The sequence below is a fragment of the Scomber japonicus genome, chromosome 11 (assembly GCF_027409825.1).
Source record: "Scomber japonicus isolate fScoJap1 chromosome 11, fScoJap1.pri, whole genome shotgun sequence".
NCBI classification, from domain to species: Eukaryota; Metazoa; Chordata; class Actinopteri; order Scombriformes; family Scombridae; genus Scomber; species Scomber japonicus.
In genome coordinates this window covers 1,424,171-1,451,349 of record NC_070588.1, presented here as the reverse complement: position 1 = coordinate 1,451,349, position 27,179 = coordinate 1,424,171, and the positions used below count along the sequence as shown (strand labels likewise).

The following is a 27,179-nucleotide window of genomic DNA, read 5'->3' as shown; positions in this document are numbered from 1 at the left end:
GCGAATGACAGATAATAAATAATGAGAATATAAATGATAACATGAAAATAATGGTCATTTAGATAGTCATTAGATAGATGGATGGATGGATGGATGGATGGATAGATGGATGGATGGATGGATAGATGGATAGATAGATGGATAGATGGATGGATAGATGGATAGATGGATAGATGGATAGATGGATGGATAGATGGATAGATGGATGGATAGATGGATGGATAGATGGATAGATGGATAGATAGATGGATGGATAGATGGATGGATAGATAGATGGATAGATAGATAGATAGATGGATAGATGGATAGATAGATAGAGATAGATGGATGCATGGATGGATAGAAGGATAGATGGATGGATGGGTGGGTGGATGGATGGATGGATGGATGGATAGATAGATAGATAGATAGATGGATAGATAGATAGATAGATAGATGGATAGATGGATAGATGGATATGTGGGTGGGTAGGTAGATAGATGGATAGATGGATAGATGGATGGATAGATGGATGGATGGATGGACCCTGCAACCCTTTCTTATGAATCGCATCAATATTTGAATCCCATGACAGTCTAGCATCTCTTATTGTTCCCAGATATTTGTACTCAGTGTGTTTCTCGTGTTTCTTCCTGTCAGACGACACAAGGCTGCGGTTCAGCAGCGGCCGCGTCGCCGTCACGGTCGGCAGTCTTCTGGATGATCAGCACTGGCACTCCGTCATCATCGAGCGCTTCAACAAGCAAGTCAACCTCACGGTGGACTACCACACACAGCACTTCCAAACCAAAGGGGAGGGAGACTCTCTGGAGGTCGACTACGAGGTCAGTCCGTCCCATCTGTTGGGTTATTGTTATTCACTGGAGCGTTCGTTCAGGGGAAACAAACACTTTGATGTTGAAATCAATACGATTCCCCTTTGAAATCATGAAACGCACATATTGCTGAAACAAGCTGCCACTGTTTAATAATTATATTTCAATAAAAACCAAATTATCGTTGGCAAGGACTCACTGAGCTGTGTCGTCTCTCGGTTAGAGAAAGTAAAGGATAATGTTGTCAGGTGTGAAATATGTGGAACAGAGTTGAGCTACGGTGGCTTCACATGGACAAAAAGCTGCTGTCTGCTGTGACGGTTGCTAGGGGAAACGGACCTGAAGCTAATCACCACACTAGGCAAGGCAGTTTTATTTATACAGCGCATTTCATACACAATGGCAACTCAATGTGCTTTATATAAAACAGAAAACATTAAAACATACAATTAACCCCCACCCCCCCCATAATAAGAACAAAGTACAGAAAAATAGAAAGAGAGAAATAAAATGCTAGAATTGAGCATTAAATATAAGACTGCAGCATAAAATAATAAATTGGCTTTAAAATCATTAAAAGGACATCCTCCCTCCTTCCTTCCTCCCTCCCTTCCTTTCTTCCCTCCATCTGTCCTTCCTTCCTTCCTCCCTCCCTCCCTTCCTTCCTTCCTTTCCTTCATCTGTCCAATCATTAAAAGGACATAGAGTGCAAATGAAAGATTAAAATGTAAAGTGCTTTAAAATAAAGAGCTCAATCATAAGCTCAGGAGAAGAGAAATGTTTTTAACCTGGATTTAAAAGTGTTCACAGTTGGGGCTGATTTCAGTTCTGCTGAATAACACGATGCAGACGAAGACACACTAAAGTCCAGCGTGGTTTAAAAGCTTCCAGAAAGTAAAGGATAATGTCGTCAGGTGTGAAACATGTGGAGCAGAGTTGAGCTACGGTGGCTTCACATGGACAAAAAGCTGCTGTCTGCTGTGACGGTTGCTAAGGGAGACGGACCTGACGCTAATCACCAAACTAGTACGTTAACATCTGGAACAGCAACTCGATAATCTAGCTGAATGCTTCTCTAACATCTCGGCAGCATGATGACCCCCCCAACACGGCTTGAGTACTGAACCTGGTATCACAGTGACACCTGCTGTCATAAAAAGGAAATACAACATATATCTGAGAGTCTAACTTATAAAGTAGCTGAAGTTATTTATGTTTTTGAAACTAGAAAAAAAGGGCAAAAAGCTGCTGTCTGCTGTAACGGTTGCTAAGGGAGACGGACCTGACGCTAATCACCAAACTAGTACGTCAACATCTGGAACAGCTCCTCGATATTCAGCCTAGTCTAAAGCTTCTCTAACATCTCGGCAGCATGATGACCCACTCTGAGTAGTTTTACACCATGTTTTATGACCTGTGGAGCAGAAAGGACCAGACATGAGTTTATCAGTGTGTATTCTGTCTCTGATGTGACGAACTCGGCTTGAGTCTGACGTTTCTTACTGAACCTGGTATCACAGTGACACCTACTGTCATAAGAAGGAAATACAACAATTTAAACCGAACGTATATCTGAGGGTCTAACTTATAAAGTAGCTGAAGTTATTTATGTTTTTGAAACAAAAAAAAAGGGCAAAAAGCTGCTGTCTGCTGAGACAGTTGCTGAGGGAGACGGACCTGACGCTAATCACCAAACTAGTACGTCAACATCTAACAGCTGATTGATATCCAGCTGAATGCTTCTCTAACATCTCGGCAGCATGATGACCCCCCAACACGGCTTGAGTACTGAACCTGGTCTCACAGTGACACCTACTGTCATAAAAAGGAAATACAACAATTTAAACCGAACGTATATCTGAGAGTCTAACTTATAAAGTAGCTGAAGTTATTTATGTTTTTGAAACTAAAAAAAGGGGCAAAAAGCTGCTGTCTGCTGTGACGGTTGCTAAGGGAGACGGCCCTGACGCTAACGTTACGTCTCTCATTGCTAAGATGATGTAAAGGAAATGCTCAGCGGTGTTTAAGACCGCGAGGAAATAATCAGCTGTTATATTTTTATTGGTCTGTAAACCTGTAAGATTTATTCTTTTAATTAATGTGTTTGTGTAAAGAGATGAAGACTGATTATCATTTAAATGAATACAAGTTTGTGGAGTTAAAGCTGGTTATGAATATTGAAAGTTATTTAACCCTCCTGTTGTGTTCGAGTCAAGGAAGGAAGGGAGGAAAGGAGGGAGGGAGGAAGGAAGGAAGGAAAGGAGTAAAGGAAACAAGGCAGGGAGGAAGGAAGGGAGGAAGAAGGAAGGGAGGGAGGGAGGGACGGAGGGAGGAAGGAGGGAAGGAAGGGAGTAAAGGAAACAAGGCAGGGAGGAAGGAAGGGAGGAAGAAGGAAGGGAGGGAGGAAGGAGGGAAGGAAGGGAGTAAAGGAAAGAAGGAAGGGAAGAAGTAAAGGGAAGAACGAAGGAAGGAAGGATCCAACAGAAGGAAGAAAAGGCGGATGGAGGAAGGACAGAAGGAAGGAGGAAAGAGGAAAGAGAGCAGAAGGAAAGAAAGAGAGGAGAGAGGAAGGACAGATGTAAGGAAGGAAGGAAGGAAGGAAGGAAGGAAAGAAGGAACAGTCAAAACAGATGGGTCAATTTGACCCGGGAGCACGACAGGAGGGTTAAAACATGAACTCATGTACAATACTAATTATATTTAACTCTGTAATGATCATTTCATTTCATGCATGTGATACGCTACGTGTGATTCTGTGTCACCTCGTGATACAACATAACAGCAAATAATGAATGTAGCAATCAGTTAATTTGATTTGATTTGATTTTGATTTTGATTTACGTGTCTTGCACCCTGGGGTGCCCAGCCCAAATGGACTTACAAGACACTGAAACAGTAGAAGAAAAGCACAAATAATTTTATCCTGCAATCATTTTATTTATGTCTTTCTATTTTTCTGTACTTTGTTTTTATTATGGGGGGGTTAGGGTTGGGGTGGGGGGGTGGGGTTAATTGTATGTTTTAATGTTTCTCAAATTACATGTTTGTCTGTTTTATATAAAGCACATTGAGTTACCATTGTGTATGAAATGTGCTATATAAATAAATCTGCCTTACCAAATAATAACAAAAGAAAACCAGATTACGGGAGAACAGGCATTATAGAAACTAAACATATAGATTGTCCTGACGCTTTTTCCAAGCTTCGGTTACATATTTAGCCAACTTAAAAACATTACAATTAAATAGCCAGTCCATTTAGATATCATCATAGTCCCAAAACATTTCAGGGTTTTTAACATTTCAGTAAATAAAGGAGTTCTCAAATCATCATACAAAAGACAGTATAAAAGAAAGTGTGATTCGTTTTCAATTTCATTAAGTTCACATAACTCACATCATAACCTTTCATCTTCTACAATGTTTTTAAATCTACAAACTTCTAGCTTCAGAGGGAGGACTCCTGTTCTCAGCTGAGCTACTAAAGATCTTTGATTTCTTGATAAGTTTGCTTTAACTTCAGGTTCAGGGCCATAACTATGCTTAATTTGAATATATGTTCGTAATTTGGGCTTTAGTGAAATATCATTTAACCATTTTATCTTAAATAAAGCAAATAGTTAAAGTAAATCAATCACAATATTTTACAGTACAAATTTAAATTATTACACTATATTGTGTCATTTTAAATTAATGGAAAAAACAAATGATTGAACTTTGATTGTATTATTTAAAAGTCTGCTTGGGTCCGTAAGGGTTTTTCAAGGTTTCCACTTTCCTCAAGAGCTGCAAGCATCTAAAAAATCTCAAAATGAAAAAATGATTTAAATTAAAGGAGCGTTATTTGTGTTTTGGTCTCTTGATTACAGCTGAGCTTCGGAGGAATCCCGCTGCCGGGCAAACCTGGAACTTTCCTCAGGAAGAATTTTCACGGCTGTATTGAAAACCTTTATTACAACGGGATCAACATCATCGACCTCGCCAAGAGACGCAAGCCACAGATTTACAGTGTGGTGAGTTTAATTCTGACTATGTTGAGGCTATAGTCCTCATTGCAGGCGACTCCGGTTCGAATCCCGAGCCGAGCGGTCTTATCCTGCGTGTCATTCCCCCTCTCTCTGTCTCCTGTTTCCTGTCTATCTCTACTGTCCTGAACATTAACTCATTGGCTGCCAGCCATTTTCAGAGCAGCCCCATACTGCCAGCATTTTGACCGATCTTTCAAGACCCCCAGAATATTGTGTTCTATGACTATGTAAACACCGAAGGTACCAAAAGAAAGAGAGAAAAACATAATTGACGTCAATGGCAGCCAATGAGTTAAAAAATATACTTAAAAAAAAAAGATCTGTTATCTCTGCGCGCTGGTGGTCGAGTGGTTAGAGCGTATACCATATACACAGCTGACCCTGGTTCAAATCCCGATCAGAGGTCCTTTGCTGCATCTTACATCCCCCCCCCCCTCTCCCATGTTTCCTGTCTGTCTACTGCTCAATAAAGGCGTCTATGCCAACAAAATCTTAAAAAATAAAAATAAAATAAAAAATCTCTTATCTACCTTTCACAATGTACCGTATTTTCCGCACTATAAGGCGCACCTAAAAGCCTTCAATTTCCTCAAAAGCTGACAGTGCGCCTTACAATCCGGTGCGCCTTGTATATGGTTAACCCTAACCCTTTCACAGCGTAAGTGAGTGAGTGACTGGTGGGCGAACCAATGACAAGACTTGAAACCCGGAGCCAATGGACTGGCTACCAGCTGATATGATACTAATGATATGCACGTAATATGTAAATGCGCTGGCTGTGAGTGGTGGAAGCGCTGCGCCAGCTCCTGTATCTAACGGGAGGAAGAGACGGGATGCGAGGACTCTCAAAAGCTTGACAGTTATGAGTCCGGCCAGAGTTTGAGCAGAAAGGAGGGAGGGAGGAAGGAAGGGAGGAAGGAATAAGGGAGGAAAGGAGGACACCAGTCTGATGATTAGCACCTTTTTTTTCCAACTGCGGGTCGGCCGGGTTGTTGGTTTGTACATTGTTCTGCGGGGCCGGTTGCGGGGCGGGCTGCGGGGCGGGTTAAGTTCTGGCGTGAAAATAGCTGACCCGCGCTAATCACTAATAGCTTCTATTCTGTACGCCTTATAATGCGGTGCGCCCTATATATTAAAAAAATTATAAAATAGGCCATACGTTGAAGGTGCGCCTTATAGTGTGGAAAATACGGTAACTTCTTCAGATCAAAACAATGAACTGAAACCTTTTTATAAAGCAGAGAGGATTCATCACTATGAGCCACAGACACATTACACACTGCTGTTAGAATATGAATCTGTCTCCTGCAGGGAAACGTGACCTTCTCATGCTCGCAGCCACAGCTGACCGCCTGCACCTTCCTGAGCTCCAGTAGCAGCTTCCTGTCAGTGCCAGCAGCAGCGCCGTCCTCCATCATGGGCGGGTTCTCTGTTCGGTTCCAGTTTAGAACGTGGAACCCAGACGGGCTGCTGCTCTCCGCTCGGCTGAGCCCCGAGCCCCGACGACTGCAGCTGCAGATCAGCAACAGCCGGCTGCTCCTGACCCTCCACGGCTCAGCGACGCAGAGAGAAGAGGCCACAGCTGGTCAGGACTCACACACACGCACTCACACGCTCACACGCACACACACACACACACACACACACACACACTCACACGCACACACACACACACACACACACACACACACACATTTTTCCTCACCAACTGTTGATTTTTGGCGTCTGAATGTTTGTTTATGAAGCACCAACAAGCTGCAGTCTTACAGTCGGCCCAGGTGGGCTTCACATGTGGGACCGAAGCCCATGCCCACTCAGTACCCACATAGCCCACATATCGACAGCTGGGTATTAAAATGTGAGGAAATATAATATTAAAACAGGAGAAATGAAAACTAAGCAGTTTCATATAAAGACATGATTCTCTCTGTAGTTCAGGTAAACAAATATGTCTGAAAACCTTGAAACCCTCGTGTGATCAAAGCTGCAGAGGAGTCGGCCTTGTAGCTCTGGCTGTATGTATTAAAGCTTCATTCTGCTGCAGCAGCTGGACACAGCCGACTCAATCCATCATGTAATAAGAGGACAAGATGTGCCCATAATTTCACCCTTCATATTTGTAGTACCATTGTCCTCAATAACATCTTCATTTTCTTGGGATTACATGAAGAAAAATGTAATGTGGAGAGCCATGTAGGGGATCAGGGGATTGCTCCACAGAGATAAGACATGTAATGTGTGATTGGGGAACAGAGAGAGTATGAGCAGATGTGACATCACAGCTAGACATTTATGAGCCACAACAGGTCGACTTTACACCAAAAACACTTTTTACAATTAAAATCAAACTGTGGATTCACAGAGAGACACTTCCTGTTCACTTCAAACCAAATGTATCATTTAATCAACTAAATTATATGAATCACTTCTTTAAACTGTAACCCTGATCGCAGCCCTTCCCTCCTGCTCAGAGGAAGTAGCTCCACATTTGTAGGTACAGTAAATGTTTATTGTTACATGAATCCAATAATAAAATATGATTGTTGGGTATGAACAGTGGAAATATAATTGTGGGTTTAACAACAGGAAAATATTCAGAGTTGGATCATTATTCATGTTTTAATGCTGGGTTTATAATAAGAGGCCGTTTTAAGGTGTTCCCTAACATCAGCTCACAGCAGCAGGTTTTCATCTTGTGTGCATCTGCTAGGTCCATTTTTATATCAGTGTTATTATTTCTGCCTCTATTTGTAATTTTCTATCTTTTTTGGGGGGTGGGTAATTATTGAGCCTGCAGTGCAAGTAATTACTAAGAGCACTTTGGGTAATTTTATCTCACTACTCAGCATAAAAGCCCATCAGGAGATAACATCAGGATTGAACAGCAGCCTTTGTTGTATGTGTGGATGTTGAGCACAAAGCACAGACAGAGGAGGTACATTCTTCACATCAGGGTGTCTGTGTGATACTTGACCATGTGATGCAGAAAATCAAAAAACAGGAGCCATGAATCCAAACTAAACAGTGAATCCAGTGTGTAGCTTAAGCAGCAGCTGGTGCTGAAAACTGACTGTTAGCTCTTTTACAGTTCCTCTGCTGTTCCCAGCTGGGACAACAAACATGAGAGTGCTGTGTGGGATTTACCTGCCTAGTTTCTGCCTTTATAGCTTAAATAATAAGACTACCTGTTGCTGTCTCATGCAGCTGCAACATGTAATGTAATCCTCTCTGCATCCCACAGAGAGAGGAGAAGGACACATTATATCTGAGCACTAATTGTTAACTGAAGCTCCATTTGGATTGAATTTGGATTTATTTCTCAAGAGGAAGTGGGATCATTTTAACATTTTCATTTTCAAAACTAAAACTAGCAATAAAAAATAATTTAGTTAACTGAACAGCCCAATCAAATCCCAACGAGTGCCTTTAGTCTACCGTAATTACTGTAGTAGCTAGTCTACCGTAATTACTGTAGTAGCTAGTCTACTGTAATTACTGTAGTAGCTAGTCTACTGTAATTACTGTAGTAGCTAGTCTACCGTAATTACTGTAGTAGCTAGTCTACAGTAATTACTGTAGTAGCTAGTCTACCGTAATTACTGTAGTAGCTAGTCTACCGTAATTACTGTAGTAGCAGCCCAATCAAATCCCAACGAGTGCCTTTAGTCTACCATAATTACTGTAGTAGCAGCACAACTTGCTCAAATGTAGTTGATTTGGTCATTTTCTTTGTTGTTTGTGCTTCTTCTTCTTCTTCTTGTGTCATGTGTCAGTAGCTACGTAGCTAGATGGAGTCTTTATCTGGTTTATTCCTGTTTGTTGCTGAAATACGATCGGGAGGCTGCACGGGTTGTTTTTTATTTTGAAAGACAGAAGTTTTATTATGCTGATTCTGTGTCTGACTTCCTGTCTGGTGCGATCTGCTCTGTTGAGCTTGTCGCGAGTTAGAAACGGCTCCGTCAAAAATAGAAGTGCTACCTATTGATAGCTGCTGCAGCGGACCAGGTGGAATAGATAGCTCCATGGCTCTGACCCGGTCTATAAGTGCTGGCATTATGGTGTTGCAAAGATTAAATTCTGGTGAAAAGTTAAGGAACAAAGAATACATGCAGAAATATACCTAAGAGCAGGATATCATGCAAGCGTAGCGTGGGAGAGCAGGAAAACTAGCATAGGTTAAGAAGCGTTAGCTTGTGGGCTAAAAACAGGAAACATCTGTAACCGGTGATGTGATCTGGTTTATGTAACCTTGCCTATAAAGGATGGATTTAGGTGTATCTTGTCAGTCTCTTTTTCTGTGCAGAATAAACGGCTCTTTTTCCATATGTCACAAGACTGTGAGCTGTCATCTTTTGGCATGAACACGACATAGTATAGACAAACCTAAAGAATTCTACGACAGCATCCGGTATGGAAGCCAAAGCCCTGCCATCTGTGGTGTGGTGAGAAAGGGATTTTGGGTCTGGTCAGCATTTGTGGAGCTCCTCAATGTACGGCAAGGAGGAAGAGCCTGCCACTAGGGCCTTGTTCCAGCGCCATACAGACCAATGTCTTCAGGAACGCTGGCCTCACACAACTGGTTACAGGAAGCCCTCATAGACATCCTCATCCCAAATTGGTGCAATTGGGGTCTTAACCAGTGAGCCTTCCATCTGAGTTGTAATTCTCCAAATGCTGAGGTCAGTGTGTTGTAGCTTCCAAACAGCCCATCTCCTGTCTGTCCTTTTCTTTCTCTTCCTTGGCCTTCTTCTCTGGAGGGACGCCCTTATGTTGGGACCATGTCAACCACACCATACTTTTGAAGAGACACCAGATGGGGGCAGCTGGTCTTGGAGCTGTAGTCCCTCCACCTCAGCTAATTGGGCTGTCAGACAGTTCATCCCTCAGGTGTGTAACACTGAGGCATGTGTGGCGTTGGTCATGGCCGTTGGTAGCCAGCTGTGGAGCCATGCAGGCACGGCAAACATGATATCCTAACATAGTTGGCTGTGATGTGTTTACTTAGTTATTTATTCCATTTGGTATACAGAAGAGAATTGGTAACTCAGGGGTGAAAGCACTCTCTTAGCAGCAGGAAAAACAGTCAATTTGCTTCTGCCTAATTGAATGAGTTTCCAAAACTCAAAGTAAAGAAACTTCTACAGTAACAAGACAGAGTGGTTAACTGACTGTAAGTAGCAGACTGTCACAACAGGCGACCAGACAATGGGGAGTGGATAACTAGTTTCTGAAAACAGTAATGAAGCACCTCTACTGTCTACTTACTGTTGACCTGTTATTCTTTTCATCAAACACTAAGGAGGTACATGCTGTAACAAGCAACAACACTGGGAGCAAAACAATTACTGCAACTGAAAAATACTGGAAGCCCAAGCAGTTAGCCAAGCATTGTCTGTAGTCAGGAAGAATGACATGGAACAATGTTTATGTGTGCTGGACAGTGAAACACATGCAGGACTGTTTAATAAACTAGTGTTGTACTAGTGTCAGAGCAAACTGTGAAAAGAATGTGGATGAGCTGACATTAAAGTTGTAACATGAGATATATAATCTGCATTGATTGATATGTTCTTATTGTTCATGCTTAGATATTTAAAAAGTAACTACACTACAGTAGTGGCCTGCACAGATATTGTAGAAAGTGATCACTTCAAAAACATTGGGGTTGGATATAATGTGGGGCGTTAGAGTATTTAAATACTGACAATCTTTCCAGATGATCTGGCTGCACCAAGTACATTAAAGGGAAATGAAGGCTACCAGCTGTGGTATCAGTTTATCTATGTAGCTACATAAAATATATGACTATGTGATAACAATAAAAATTAGTAATATCAGCCATTAACACACAGGAGAAATATATTGATAACTGAAATGTTTGGTTTTTAGAAATATGAGGAAAGACACGGAAACATTAAAAAGGGGGGACGGGGGGAGTGAATATGGTGCTGTGATGAAATGGATGAGCATGGTGACTGCTGGAGTGATGTCATTAAATTCATCAAACTGTTTCCTGGAGGCTGCAGTGATACAGACTCCAACATGTCTGACTAATCAGCCAGTCTGATGAAACATTTTACAGGCAAATGTTTTCTTTCTCAGACACTTGAGTAATATATATCAGTGATGTGATATAAAATACATTAGAGCCTCTATATATACAATGTGTTGTCACTTCTCAGTTTGAGATGGATACAAGCTGTGAAGGGGAAGGAGCTTGCTAGCTGTCCCTCGCGGCTACTTTGCTTATTCCATGAAACGACCAATTGAGTGGAGAGAACGACGCCCAAGGCTCTCGCTGTCTTTTGGGAGGAGGACAAGCATCATTGGACTTTGATAGACTCTGTGAGAGTAAATGTTCCCCCAAGAGCCTGGACAAACCCGACCTAACAGCCCATATTTTTGACAAATTGAAATAGCTCAATAAATTTGCATTAACCCTTTCGTCTCCTCCGAGCTCTAATCAAGAACAGGGAGAACTGGGAGTTGAACGTCATGGTGTGATCTTTATTCACAGCTGCCATCATGGTATCTTCCTCCTGGTAGCTGCTGTATGTCACACTGGGCATGTCAGTGCAGAAGTAGATTGTGAATTAACTTGCTCATCATTTCTATCGTTAATAACAAGCTGTCAGATTGTCTGTTCCTGTGTCTTTACTGCTCAAACTTCCTTTTAGTGACAAACTTTTCTCAGTTTTCATAAATGACCGTAGTGAGTACAGTGTTGTTAATACGGGTAGAAATGAGGGAAACAAGACCCAAGTAGTATTAAACCAGCAATATTTTAAAACTGCAATGCAAAGGTAGAAATTAAACTCCTCCAGAGCTACAGTTCCACCAGCTGGTAAGAACAGGAACACTAAGTACCTGCTCACACCACAACGTGCCACAACAAAATTCATTCCTGCTCAAAGTCAGTTGGCGGAGATAAAATCATGAAATGTGTGTGATACCAGCTGCAAGTATAAAGAGTGGAGGGGGGGGGGGGTGGCTAGCCTGGCTGTCTCCACATCAGATCCCAGCCAAAAATAGTCCAGCATATAACTTCCCATAAAATGGCAACCAGGAGAAAAATATGAAATGATCCTTTCATCTAACTGCATCCTTCTCTGCCAGAAAGCATATTAATGCATTACTCAAAATGTCAAACTATTCTTTTAAGATTTTGTGCTACGGACAACTAAACTGATGTGAAGTCCCTCAATCTATCCGTAGGTCACAGAGTTAATGACGGTTTGTGGCACTCTGTGAGCCTGGACACCAGAAGTCTGCAGATCAGTCTGACTCTGGACAACGAGCCGGCTTCCACCACCGAACAGTGGGAACAACTGGAACCAAGAGGCAGCTTCTACTTCGGAGGTCAGTAGATCATCACACATCCAGTATCAGAAAGTATCTTGAAAGGTTTCTGCTCTCCATTAGCATGTAGAGCTAACAGCATCTTCTCCATGCAGGCTGTCCTCCAGCAAGCTGCCAGAAGCCGACTCTGTCCTTTCAGGGATGCATGCGGCTCATATCCATCAACAGCCAACCAATCAACCTGAGTCACATCCAGCAAGGATTACTTGGAAATTATAACGAGCTTCAGTTTGACACCTGCAGCATCAGAGACAGGTAAAAGAATTGTTAGCATGTTCTTTTTCACAGCTTTATACAGTTACTGGACCATCTACATTCCTAAAACTAATTCACAATGACAGTTTGTTAATACTGGTGTTAGTAGAAAAGAAACAGAGTTGTTTAGCCGAGCCTTCAGGAAGTCAACTTCTTCATTTAGGAAACATCTTGTGATTGTGTATTTACCAGGTATTTACACTGCCTGAGAAACCTGGAAATGTTTGACATGACAAGTTGACCAACAGTACTGGAGCCTGGGACTGTAGCTATTGTGAGGCTGGGCTACAGTGGGGGGGGGGGGGACATGTTGGTTTAAAAGTCCATGACTGAAACATCTGTGATGGGCTTTTAAGCATGTTGCTGGCTTAGCTAAAACAGGGAGCACAATGCAAAAAAACCCTATGCAGAATGGACCAAAAGCAATACATGAATTTGAGAATGACCTATGAGCCATGATGGGACCCTGACCCAGAAAGGCGGAGGTAGACAGTGTTGGTGTAGCAGGATCAGTGAACGTGGGAGTCATATTTAAAGGGACCGCCTTGTTGTGAGAAAGGCTCTGATTGGTGTGTGATTGATTCAATCATTAGCTGTCAGCTGATTACAGCTGGGGCGCATCACTTCTGTGTTCTGCAGGAACTGACGCCTGATCTTCATCTCTCCCCAACCTTACGTACTTTTTTAGTGGCCTAAACTTCACCAAACCTTAATCATGGTGGTGTCACATCAGAAATAGATCATATAGTTATATTGCACTATTACTTCTGAATCCACCTGTGTCAGATTTTAGACTGAACCTAGCTGTATTCTACATGGACCTGCTGTGTTCGTCTTTTCTGTCTTTCAACAAAAGATGAATGAAAACTAAAGTAATTAAAGTAAAGTAATTCATGGATAATGTATAAAAAGGAAAGAAGATGGTAGTAAGAATAAGCGATGAATCTTTTTTCTTGTCGAACAATGAGTGTGACTCTTAATGATTTAATTCCTCTGATGCCAACTCTGGCCTTTTAAAAAAAAAAAAAAAAAAAACTCACTCCACAATAACTACTGAGAATTCAACTCTATCTTTGCACTTCAACTATTCTTTAACTTAACCTTAATTTTTCTGCACAGTTTCAGCCTCACAGAGCTGCTCGTGTATCCGTAAAATCTCAGTCTTTTCAGAATAGAATAGAATAGATCTTTATTGTCATTGTCACAAGTACAACGAAATTTTAAAGTGCTCACCAGTCAGTGCATCATTCATTCATAATAGAAAAATAAAAATAGAACAATAGAACAATAGAAATAAAGAAAAATGAAAGAAAAACATCATCAATAATAAATACTATACATAAAAACAACCCAAGTACATCCTGTCATTGCACAGCCCTGTTCCAGTCCATTGTAAACAGTGTTAATTAGCAGCATTGAGTGTAGTGATAGCTGTAGGATAAAAGCTGTGTTTGAATCTGTTTGTCCTTGTTTTAACTGATCTGAATCGTCTGCCTGATGGCAACAGCTCAAACTGAGAGTGTCCAGGGTGAGAAGAGTCCTTTACAATGTTCTGCGCTTTTTTGATGCAACGGGAACTGTGTAGTTGTTCCAGTGTGGTGGTAGAGGGCAGCCAGCGATCTTTTGGGCTGTGTTGATGACCCTCTGGAGCGCTTTCCTCTGAGCCACTGTGCAGCTGGTGAACCAAACACAGATGCAGTAAATTAGGATTCTCTGGATGGAGGCTCGATAGAAAGACACCTGCAGTTTCTGTATGATGTTATTATATAAAGTTATATATAAAGTAACACTGACTCTCTCCACACAGTCCTAACCCTGACCCTCTCCGCATAGTCCTAACCCTGACCCTCTCCGCATAGTCCTAACCCTGACCCTCTCCACACAGTCCTAACCCTGACACTCTCCACACAGTCCTAGCCCTGACCCTCTCCACACAGTCCTAACCCTAACCCTCTCCACACAGTCCTAACCCTGAAGCTCTCCACACAGTCCAAGCCCTGACCCTCTCCACACAGTCCTAACCCTGACGCTCTCCACACAGTCCTAACCCTAACCCTCTCCACACAGTCCTAACCCTCTCCACACAGTCCTAACCCTCTCCACACAGTCCTGACCCTGACCCTCTCCACACAGTCCTAACCCTCTCCGCATAGTCCTAACCCTGACCCTCTCCGCATAGTCCTAACCCTGACCCTCTCCACACAGTCCTAACCCTGACACTCTCCACACAGTCCTAGCCCTGACCCTCTCCACACAGTCCTAACCCTAACCCTCTCCACACAGTCCTAACCCTGAAGCTCTCCACACAGTCCAAGCCCTGACCCTCTCCACACAGTCCTAACCCTGACGCTCTCCACACAGTCCTAACCCTAACCCTCTCCACACAGTCCTAACCCTCTCCACACAGTCCTAACCCTCTCCACACAGTCCTGACCCTGACCCTCTCCACACAGTCCTAACCCCTTCCACACAGTCCTAACCCTGACCCTCTCCACACAGTCCTAACCCTGACCCTCTCCACACAGTCCTAACCCTCTCCACACAGTCCTAACCCTGACCCTCTCCACACAGTCCTAACCCTCTCCACACAGTCCTAACCCTGACCCTCTCCACACAGTCCTAACCCTGACCCTCTCCACACAGTCCTAACCCTGTCCACACAGTCCTAACCCTGACCCTCTCCACACAGTCCTAACCCTGTCCACACAGTCCTAACCCTCTCCACACAGTCCTAACCCTCTCCACACAGTCCTAACCCTGACCCTCTCCACACAGTCCTAACCCTGACCCTCTCCACACAGTCCTAACCCTGTCCACACAGTCCTAACCCTGACCCTCTCCACACAGTCCTAACCCTCTCCACACAGTCCTAACCCTAACCTCTCCACACAGTCCTAACCCTCTCCACACAGTCCTAACCCTGACCCTCTCCACACAGTCCTAACCCTCTCCACACAGTCCTAACCCTCTCCACACAGTCCTAACCCTGACCCTCTCCACACAGTCCTAACCCTGACCCTCTCCACACAGTCCTAACCCTAAACCTCTCCACACAGTCCCCACTGATGGTTAGTGATGGAGTGTCCTTTTTCTTCCTCCTGTAATCTATTATGAGCTCCTTGGTTTTTGCGGTGTGGAGCAGGTTGTTGGAGCGGCCTGAATGGTCCAACGTCCTCCAGAGGACACAGCGGAGATGTGTGAATGCGACTCAGCAGCAGGGATTTATCTGCCTGCCTTGTTCATTTGGTGATGGCGTCATGTTTTCTACAGAGGAGGCTGGAAGTCACTGACACCTTGTCCAATAGAGACTGTCAGGATCATCTAATTAAACTGCAGCAGAGACTCAAGAACACTTTCCCAGGCAGAGGGCTCTACTAACAAGCTGCTGCGTCCCGCGCTGCGTAGCATCAGTCCCTCATTACCTGCACAGCTCTCAACCAGGTCAGACTCAAGAGCTCCTCCTGTGTCTGCGTGCTGTCTGCAACATTTACAGCAAAGACAAACATTTCAGCTTCCATCTTCTCCTTCCTGCAGCCCAAGGCTCAGTCTGGGTCTCATATCTAATTTGAAGATACTTGCTTTCTGTTGGTCAGATTGAACAACATGAAGGTGTCAGCTGTAAGAAAGGAGATGTTTTTTTTGTGTTTTGTTTTTAAACATATTTTTATTAAACTTTTTGCAAAGCAGTTGTGACAAGGACAATACAAAACATGGCAAAAGCAACAGTGCACCAAATACAGGCAATAAGAGGTAGGAAAAACAATTCACAAAAGAGAAAAAAAACTACTGACATACTATATGTCAATATATCAAACTATGGCTCTACATCTTTTGTCCAGGCCAGATCCATAAGCCCTGATCTCAACCTACAAGATGCAGTGGCACCCAGGTAGATCCGATAAAATAAGAAGGGTTCATCCTTTAATGCTGTAGAGAAAGCTTCAAATGGAATGACATTCATCACAGTTTGCTACTGAATGAGAGTGGGAGCCTTATCGGTGATCCATAAGGCCATGATACATTTCTGGGCACAGTGCAGCAGGATGTGCAAAAGGTCTCTGTTGCGAAAGTCAGCAGGTAACTCATCACTTAGTCCCAACAGGCAAGTCCTTGCGCCCAGATGCAGATGGCGCCTAAAGATTACATTAAACTGTTGAATGATTGTAATCCAGAACTGCTGGATGTGAGGACGGCTCCACAAACAATGAATAAATGATCCGACAGAAGATTGACATTTAGTACTGTTCTGGCAATATTTTTTATCAAGAAGCACAAAGTCGTTGGATGTCTATCTCTAGTTTATTCAGTCGTCTGCAGACGGACTCCTGCAGCCCGGAGCAGAGGAAACAGTCAGGTTATATACAATACATTATCTAGTGAAGGCATGATCTTGTTCTACCATCAGAACAGAATGTAAGCACAATAGTAACTTCATAATGTGTGTACAATCAGGACAATGGTTAATCAGTAGATTATAACATACATGATGTTCACTTAATCAGCATTTCATGTAACATAAGTGGTGTCATGGTCAGCAGATTATGACACACACATACACCTAATCATGTGACATAGTTACTCATTTGTGTCAGAGAAGATGAATAAGATAGATTGTTTATTTGTCCTTTCGGAAAATTGTTCTGTGCCGTTTTCAGTGCATCTGATACAAGTACAGAGACATTACAATAAACAAGAACACAATAGACAAACCATACACCCCCCCCCCTCCCAGGACAAAAAGACAGGTTGACAATAGGACAAAAAACCCAACTTAAATACAGTACAATACTAAAGTGCAATGTGCTATTCAGTCTTAGTTGTCTTATTTAACATGGATATGCTGGTAGGTATGAATGATCTGTGGGCTCTGTTTGTCTGGAATGAAGGCATCCTGAGCCTCCTACCTGAGGGCAACAACTCATATGTTTGATGTAAGGGGTGTGAGAGATCCTCACATATATTATTTGCCTTCTTTAATAATAATTAATTATTTAATAATAAGAATTCCCATTACGCTCACAAATTAACATTGATCAAACTGACATTAATCATTGAAATTCAAAACTAATGATCAAAAAATCAAAAAATATCTTTAGCTCTGACAGAGTTGGATTTATTCTATGTCTGGCTTCAGGAGTGATAAGGAACTGTGCAAAATGTTAAATTGGGTGTCCCAGTCAGAGTTGGACATCAGGACAGTGGAGGGCCGGCCACACAGAGCGCTCCTGTCTTCAGCCTTTATCGTAACCAAGTCAGATTCCCATCCGTCTTTCACCTTGTCAGAATTATCTGCATTAAAATTACAGAGGGTAAGAAAGGAGATGTTTTATTATAAGTCAGTCAGTTTAAAATGTGTTTCTTCTTCTTCTTCCTTCAGTTAGATGTTCTTTTCTCCGTGCTTAAAATAATTCAACATGTGAACACACGACTAGTTTGGAGCCAATCATGGTCCAGTATGAAACAGTGATGAAGGACTTTACAGTGAAGAGGAGATACTTTGAGTCAAACACTGTAAAACAGTATTTACATATTCAGAGGTTTTGAAATGAAGTGGACTCGGCTGCTCCGCTCACATTACCAAATGGTTTTCTAATTATAGGCGTTACTTTGCGGGGCAGACCACGAAAGCGAAATAGCCCTGTCCTCTTTGTTTAGTTTTTGATTATGGCATAAAATGCTAATTAGATGATTGATTATTCATTTTTATTTATGAGTCAAATAATGCAGCCACATTCTTAAAATGACATTTCTGCAAATGCATTTTAATTTAATTTTCAGATTTTACGTTTCAGATTGAATTCTGAATCTATTTGCTGGAGAATATTAAATCTCTTTTTCATTTGAATGAAGTGAAAGAATGAGCAGTCCTGAAGAAGAAATGATAAAATATTAATGTATGTGAAAGTGTGTGTGTGTGTGTATGTGTGGTTGTGTGTGTGTGTGTGTGTGTGTGTGTGTGTGTGGTTGTGTGTGTGTGTGTGTGTGTGTGTGTGTGTGTGTGTGTGTGTGTGTGTGTGTGTGTGTGTGTGTGTGTGTGTGTGTGTTTTCCTGACGGCAGGAAACGTATTGAACCATTTAACTGTTTGTGAACGATGTTTAGAGTATTTCACTGCCGGCGTTGTACACTTTCCTTCCTTCCTTCTTTCCTTTCCTTCCTCCCTGCCTTCTTTCTTCCCTTCCTCTTTTTCTTTCTCCCTCCCTTGTTCCTTATTTCCTCCGTCCTTCCTTCCTTCCATCTGTTCTTCCTCCCTCCCTCCTTCTCTCCTCCCTTCCTTCTTTCCTTCCTCATTCCCCTTTCTTCTTCCTTCCTTCCTTCTTTCTTTCTTTCCTCCATCCTTCCTTCCTTCCTTCCTTCCTTCCTTCCTTCCTAATGATCCTAACCCTGACCTAAAGCATTAGAGTGTATTAGTGTAGTGTGAAGCTGCTGTCGTCTGAATGGGAGAAATCAAAGACATGCTGCGTCTCTCCTAAAATAAAAGCTTTACTGTCAGAGCAGAGTTCATGTTTACGGGATTTGAACACAATAAGCACTTCAAGGAAACTTCAAACCACAATTCTTTTTCCGATTAACAGCCCCTTCCTCCAGTTTCACATAATTGCCGTCCTCTCAAGCGTGCATCTATAATTTCATACACTTTCATCTCTCATCCATTAATTGCAGCGGAGCGGGCCAGCCACAGCTCGGATAAGGTTGCAGCAGTTGGTTTAATTACCATCAAGTGGGGGTTTTTTTTTCTTTTTTTTCTATTTTTGGGCTCACTGTCGCTCTCACAGGTCGGGAAATTTAAGCAGCCGACCCACACAATGGCATTTTTGAGTTGTGAAGTTTGATTGGAGAAGGAGAAGGAGAAGGAGAAGTCATGGAAAGGATGAATCTCTTAACCCTTTATAGGACACTCATTGAAAGGAAGGGAGGAAGGAAGGAAAGTTGGAAGGAAGGGAAGGAAGGAAGGGAAGGAAGGATGGAGGAAGGAAAGGAAGGAAGGACGGACTTCCTCACTCCTTTCCTTCCTTCTTCCTCCCTTGGTTCCTTGACTTGAGGAGGGTTAATATGCTCTAAATGCTGCAGAAATGCCAAAAACCACTTTCAGTTTCTGGAGAGAATCCAGGAAGGAAATACAGATTTATTAGCAGCATTACATACGTCAGTGTCTTCAGTTAAACAACGCTTCATTTATACATTTGGGTGTTAATTGAAGGCCTGTTTGATTGGAGATGCATATTAGATATTAAGGTCTATTCTGGATGTTTGACTCGAAGTATGTAACTCTGACACCAAGTGTTTAGAAATGGTACTGCAGCTCACGTTCAAAACACTGGAGAGAGCTGTTACTCCTCGCCCCCTCCCTCCTTTCCTTCCATCCTTCCTCCTTTCCTTCCTCGCCCCCTCCCTGCCAGAGTCTACTTCACGCGGGTTGCCAGTTGTTGGACGTGATCCTGCATATCCTCCTCCGTATCAGCGGGTGCAGCTGAGTGCTGTATGACGTTGTAACCGTCTCCATGTTTCAAAGGCGTCTCCTATACATACCCTGGTTTTGTTTCTCAAATTGTCACAACGTATCTGAGTCATAACGAGGTTTTTTTGGTTTTGTAACATCAGACTGTAGCTCAGTGGCACCTGGCAACCTGGCTGCTGAAACGCTACTGACTTGGTGATTGGTAGCTAGGTGGTGGGTGGAGCATCAGTACTGACTAATACCAGGTGTTTAATGTGCTGTGTGAGAATTATGAGCTTTGTCATGATGAGTTTCAGCTCATGGTTTAGTGTTGTGGTTCACTCTCAGCGCTCTCATAGTGTCGTTTTCAGAGTATAAAGCTGTTTTTATAAAAGCCATTGTACACACACACACACACACACACACACACACACACAAACACACACACACACACACAGTGGAGCATTTAGATATTCCCCTCAGGAGCTGGTGGAGTAAAAGCAGAGCTAACAGAGAGAGAATATTGGACTTTCCATCCAGCAGAAGAATGATGTGTGTGTGTTGTGTTGTGTTGTGTTGTGTTGTGTTGTGTGTGTGTTGCAGGTGTATTCCTGAATAATGATGATGAGGTGTGTGTGTGTGTTGCAGGTGTATTCCTGAATAATGATGATGTGTGTGTGTGTGTGTGTGTGTGTGTGTGTTGCAGGTGTATTCCTAACTTCTGTGAACACGGAGGTCGCTGTCTGCAGTCCTGGAGCTCCTTCTCCTGCGACTGTTCAGGGACCGGCTACTCTGGAGCAACGTGTCATAACTGTGAGGACTCTGTCTCTGTTCTCTGATTTCATGTGTTCAGGAGTCAGTTTTCCATCTGAGCATGAAGTGTGTGTGTGTGTGTGTGTGTGTGTGTGTGTGTGTGTGTGTGTGTGTGTGTGTGTGTGTGTGTGTGTGTGTGTGTGTAATGATTCCTCCTGTTCATACTGAGCATTAGTTATTTTAAAATTCTGTGAATGGATGTTTCCTGACCAGCCTCTTCAGTGTGTTGTTAAACTACAAACCAGCTCGTCATATCCTTAACTCACTCAGAGAGAATAGATGGAAGCATGAAGTTTAAAATAATAATTATAATTTGAGAGTTTACAACTTTGTCTTGTATTTGAACTGACACTGCTTATCCATAATCTCTATGGTTACACGATGACATCATCACTATGGTTACATGATGACATCATAATTCAAAATGACATGATTTAAAATGCCACTCTGGTCTTAAGGGTAAATACACATAGGAAGGAAAGAAGAAGGAAGGAAAGAAGAAGGAAGGAAAGGAGGGAAGGAAAGGAAGTCTTAACTGGTCTTAAGGGTAAATCCACATAGATGCTATCATGCTAGATCCCAGTGTTGGATCAGACTCAACATTTAACTTTACTCTTCAACAATTTGGTGTCCACACATGATTGAGTGTTAAACTATTGTCTGACTTACAAAACAGAAACTCTGGGAACATAAAACTGAATCGATATTGAATTGAAAATTGAATCGGGACCCTGTGAATCAGAATTGAATCGATTCAGGAATTCATTGACAATACCCAGACCTACAGACCCCTTCACTCTGGATATGTTCTTCAGCTGATAGAAGCTGGTTTGGTGATTGATTTGATGTGACTGCTGAAGGTCAAAGTATCGAATGTCCCCACATGAGGAGGCAGGGCTGCAGGAGGTTAATAAATGTTTGATGAATCTTTGTGTTTGATTAAAAGTCTTATGTTTTATGATCCAGAACATTTTATAGAATATGATGAAAACAACATGTATGAAGCTGATTAGTTTAATTAAAACAGGTTCAACTTTTACATTTACATATTTAAACATGTATCAACTGCACAGGAATCTAAAAAATGATGCATTTTATTTTTTATTTCCATTTCTGTATACACATTAGGAAAAGTCCAGCTCAAAGAAATGTGTATAGGATGTTTTTAAAGCTCTCAAATGTATAAAATTGTATAAAACAGTATATTAGGGTTAACCCTTTATTGGTCAAATAATTATATTTGGTAACTTCTGTAAATATCCCAAAATATCCTTCCTTCCTCTCTTCCTTCCTTCCTTCCTTCCTTCCTTACTTCCTTCCTTTCCTTCCTCCCTGCCTTCTTTCTTCCCTTCCTCTTTTCCTTTCTCACTCGCTCGTTCCTTATTTCCTCCGTCCTTCCTTCCTTTCCTTCCTTCCATTGGTTCTTCCTCCCTCCCTCCTTCTCTCCTCCCTTCCTTCTTTCCTTCCTCCATCCCCCTTCTATTCTTCCTTCCTTCTTTCTTCCCTTCCTCCCTCCCTCCTTCTCTCTTTCTTTCCTCCCCCCTACCTTCCTTCCTTCCTTCTTTCCTCCGTCCTTCCTTCCTTTCCTTCCTCCCTCTTTCCTTCCTCCCTCCTTCCTTCCCTTCCTTCCTTCCTTCCTTCCTTCCTCCCTTCCTTCCTCCCCTCCTTTCAATGAGTGTCCTATAAAGGGTTAAAGAAACACAAATATCCAACAAGCCTGGCCTGTAAATGTAAAGTGTGTTAGAGTATCAGCTGCTCTCTCTCTGTCTGCTGCTTCCAGCCGTCTATGAGTCGTCCTGCGAGGCCTACCAGCTGACTGGCAGCTCCTCCGGCTTCTACTCCATCGATCCGGACGGGAGCGGCCCCCTGGGGCCCGCGCAGGTCTACTGCAACATGACAGGTGAGTTCACTGCAGTCCACCACGTTGTCACCTTTACTCTCTGGGAGCTCCGGCGGGAGCAGAGCTCAGAGTAAAGAGTGGAGTCTCTCACAGATCAAACTGCATCGATCCGCAGCGCTGACACTTCACTGTGCTGGAGGAAATCATTACGCTGGCTCGATACGCTTCATCACAGTGTAGAACTTCATCTGTGTGATGCTCTCTGTGAAGGTCCACGTGACCACGCTGCACAATAATCACTCCATGTATTCATAACATCAGACAAGATACACGTCGTTAGATTCAGTGTGACAAACATAAATCCACTCTGAAGTCAAATGAGCAGCATGTTTTCTGCAGTGTTGCAGTGATCCATACAGGAAGTGGTAGTAATCCATACAGGAAGTGGCAGTGATCCATACAGGAAGTGGCTACAGTTTACTCAGCTGGGCTTTTCATGAATATGAAGAAATGCAGGCAACAAGCTCACTGCATTATATTCTTCAATCAGCCGAAACCTTGAAACCTCAGCGCCGGTTAATCTGTCACATGTCTCAGTGAGATGATGACGTCACATGACCCTAACCCCAACCAGACGTCACGTGACCCTAACCCCAACCAGACGTCACATTTGTGTTGCATTTCATCTGATTTGATATTGTTTTTAACCGGTTGTGTGTGTGTGTGTGTGTGTGCGTGTGTGTGTGTGTGTCTGTGTGTCTATGTGTGTGTCTATGTGTGTGTCTGTGTGTCTGTGTGTGTGTCTGTGTGTCTGTGTGTCTGTGTGTGTGTGTGTGTATGTGTGTGTGTGTGTGTGTGTGTGTGTGTGTGTACAGAGGGGAAAGTGTGGACGACAGTGAGCCACAACGTCACAGCTGCAGTCAGAGTTCAGGGCTCGTCTCTGCTGAAGCCTCACGTCATGATGTTCAACTACAGCACGTCCGCCCATCAGCTGCGCGCCATCGTCACGGCGTCGGAGCAGTGCCAGCAGGAAGTGGTCTACACCTGCAGGAAGTCCCGCCTCTTCAACACCAAAGGTAAGTCTTCCATTCCACCACATTTCCTGCTTCTTCCTGTTTGTGACCTTATGAACAAACTACTTGAAAGGAAGGAAGGGAAGGAAGGAGGGAGGAAGGAAAGAGGGAGGAAGGAAGGAAAGGAAGGAAGGACGGAGAAAATAAGGAACGAGGGAGTGAGGATGGAAGGGAAGGAAAGAGGGAGGAAGGAAAGAGAGAAGGAGGGAGGGAGGAAGGGAAGAAAGAAGGAAGGAAGAAGAAAGGGGGATGGAGGAAGGAAAGAAGGAAGGGAGGAGAGAAGGAGGGAGGGAGGAAGAACCGATGGAAGGAAAGAAAGGAAAGAAGGACGGAGGAAATAAGGAACGAGGGAATGTAGGGGGAGGAAAGAAAGAGAGAAGGATGGAGGGAGGAAGGGAAGAAAAAAGAAAGGAAGGAAGGAAGAAGAAAGGGGGATGGAGGACGGAAAGAAGGAAGGGAGGAGAGAATGAGGGAGGAAGGGAAGGAAGAAGGAAGGAAGGAAGAAGAAAGGGGGATGGAGGAAGTCCAGTGTGAAACAAAAATCTCCTCCTGATCTGAACTGTATTCAGTATGTCAGAGCGATGCTGCCCCCTGCTGGACAGAACCAGCACCAGCACCGCTTCCATGGGTTCTATTATGGGATGTGATTTAGAAGAATTGTTGGAAGTGTAAAAATAAAGAATCAATCAATCAACAAATAATTGTTCCTTCCTTCCTTCCTTCCTTCCTTCCTTCCTTCTTTTCCTTCCTTCTTGTCTTCTCTTCTCTTCTCTTCCTTCCGTCTGTCCTTGCTTCCTTCCTTCCTTCCTTCCATCTGTCCTTGCTTCGTTCCTTCCTTCCTTCCATCTGTCCTTGCTTCGTTCCTTCCTTCCTTCCATCTGTCCTTGCTTTGTTCCTTCCTTCCTTCCATCTTCCTTGCTCCCTTCCTTCCTTCTTCTCTTCCTTCCATCTGTCCTTCCTGTATTCTCTTTCTTCTCCTTCCTTCTTTTCCTTCCTTCTCGTCTTCTCTTCTCTTCCTTCCGTCTGTCCTTGCTTCGTTCCTTCCTTCCTTCCATCTGTCCTTGCTTCGTTCCTTCCTTCCTTCCATCTGTCCTTGCTCCCTTCCTTCCTTCTTCTCTTCCTTCCATCTGTCCTTGCTCCCTTCCTTCCTTCTTCTCTTCCTTCCATCTGTCCTTCCTGTATTCTCTTTCTTCTCCTTCTTCTTTTCCTTCCTTCCTTCCTTCCTTCCTTCCTTCCTTTTAATGATCCGGCCCACATGAGATCAAATTGGTCTGTATGTGGCCCTTGAATGAAAATGAGTTTGACTCCTCTGCTCTAGTTTGACAGTAATTTGGGAGGTTTGTCAGAGAATTCACAAAACAGAGAATCAAAATAACTTCCACTAACTGGAATACATTATATTGGTGAGCAGGTTTAGGCAAGGCAGTTTTATTTATACAGCGCATTTCATACACAATGGCAACTCAATGTGCTTTATATAAAACACAAAAACATGTAATTTGAGAAACTTAAAACATACAATTCAAAGTACAGAAAAATAGAAAGAGAAATAAAATACTATAATAGAGCATGAAATATAAGATTGCAGCATAAAATAATAAATAAGCTTTAAAATCATTAAAAGGACATAGAGTGCAAATGAAAGATTAAAATGTAAAGTGCTTTAAAAGAGCTCAATCATAAGCTCAGGAGAAGAGAAATGTTTTTAACCTGGATTTAAAAATGATTCAGTTCTGCTGGTAGTTTGTTCCAGTTGTGTAAAAGCTGCTTCATCATGTTTACACTTAATCTCATTCAGACCTGCATTAGGTTCAAAGTTCAATTAATGCTGATTTTTTGATTTCTGCCATAACCTCCCAGCTCTGTCTCTGCTCTTTGGCTGCAGACGGCCGGCCGTTGTCCTGGTGGGTGGACCAGGGAGGAGAGCGCCGGAGCTACTGGGGGGGGTTCCTGCCCGGAGTCCAGCAGTGTTCCTGCAGCCTGGAGGAGAACTGCATCGACATGAACTACTTCTGCAACTGTGACGCCGACACAGACGCAGTGTAGGAAACACACACGGTGTTGTTTTAGAATAGAGCTTTATACGGTGGCCGAGACCCGCCATAGCTGCAAATAAAAGTAACGCTGCAAATAAAAAGAAACGCTGCAAATAAAAGAAACGCTGCTGCAAATAAAAGAAACGCTGCAAATAAAAAGAAACGCTGCAAATAAAAGAAACGCTGCAAATAAAAAGAAACGCTGCAAATAAAAAGAAACGCTGCAAATAAAAGAAACGCTGCAAATAAAAAGAAACGCTGCTGCAAATAAAAAGAAAGGCTGCAAATAAAAGAAAGGCTGCAAATAAAAAACGCTGCAAATAAAAAACGCTGCAAATAAAAAACGCTGCAAATAAAAAGAAACGCTGCTGCAAATAAAAAGAAACGCTGCAAATAAAAAGAAACGCTGCAAATAAAAAGAAACGCTGCAAATAAAAAGAAACGCTGCAAATAAAAGAAACGCTGCAAATAAAAAACGCTGCAAATAAAAGAAACGCTGCAAATAAAAAGAAACGCTGCAAATAAAAAGAAACGCTGCTGCAAATAAAAGGAAACGCTGCAAATAAAAGAAACGCTGCAAATAAAAAGAAACGCTGCAAATAAAAGAAACGCTGCAAATAAAAAGAAACGCTGCAAATAAAAAGAAACGCTGCAAATAAAAAGAAACGCTGCAAATAAAAAGAAACGCTGCAAATAAAAGAAACGCTGCAAATAAAAAGAAACGCTGCAAATAAAAAGAAACGCTGCAAATAAAAGAAACGCTGCAAATAAAAAGAAACGCTGCAAATAAAAGAAACGCTGCTGCAAATAAAAAGAAACGCTGCAAATAAAAAGAAACGCTGCAAATAAAAAGAAACGCTGCAAATAAAAAGAAACGCTGCTGCAAATAAAAAGAAACGCTGCAAATAAAAAGAAACGCTGCAAATAAAAGAAACGCTGCAAATAAAAGAAACGCTGCAAATAAAAGAAAGGCTGCAAATAAAAGAAACGCTGCAAATAAAAGAAACGCTGCAAATAAAAAGAAACGCTGCAAATAAAAAGAAACGCTGCAAATAAAAAGAAACGCTGCAAATAAAAGAAACGCTGCAAATAAAAAGAAACGCTGCAAATAAAAAGAAACGCTGCAAATAAAAAACGCTGCAAATAAAAGAAACGCTGCAAATAAAAAGAAACGCTGCAAATAAAAGAAACGCTGCTGCAAATAAAAAGAAACGCTGCTGCAAATAAAAAGAAACGCTGCAAATAAAAAGAAACGCTGCAAATAAAAGAAACGCTGCTGCAAATAAAAAGAAACGCTGCTGCAAATAAAAAGAAACGCTGCTGCAAATAAAAGAAACGCTGCAAATAAAAAGAAACGCTGCAAATAAAAAGAAACGCTGCTGCAAATAAAAAGAAACGCTGCAAATAAAAAGAAACGCTGCAAATAAAAAGAAACGCTGCAAATAAAAAGAAACGCTGCAAATAAAAAGAAACGCTGCAAATAAAAGAAACGCTGCAAATAAAAGAAAGGCTGCAAATAAAAGA

At 42.4% G+C, this 27,179-nt stretch overlaps 1 protein-coding gene across 1 annotated transcript in view; it reads left to right on the top strand.

Annotated features, from left to right (window-relative positions):
* LOC128368126 (contactin-associated protein-like 5) overlaps positions 1 to 27,179 on the top strand; it is an 82,684-nt gene that overhangs the window by 16,712 nt on the left and 38,793 nt on the right. Inside the window, exons 4-12 of the mRNA XM_053328877.1 lie at positions 640 to 824; positions 4,685 to 4,828; positions 6,155 to 6,428; positions 12,059 to 12,202; positions 12,298 to 12,457; positions 20,600 to 20,706; positions 22,487 to 22,606; positions 23,422 to 23,622; positions 25,505 to 25,661. Of these exons, the coding sequence (XP_053184852.1) occupies positions 640 to 824; positions 4,685 to 4,828; positions 6,155 to 6,428; positions 12,059 to 12,202; positions 12,298 to 12,457; positions 20,600 to 20,706; positions 22,487 to 22,606; positions 23,422 to 23,622; positions 25,505 to 25,661 (1,492 nt within the window). The remainder of the gene's footprint in view (positions 1 to 639; positions 825 to 4,684; positions 4,829 to 6,154; positions 6,429 to 12,058; positions 12,203 to 12,297; positions 12,458 to 20,599; positions 20,707 to 22,486; positions 22,607 to 23,421; positions 23,623 to 25,504; positions 25,662 to 27,179) is intronic.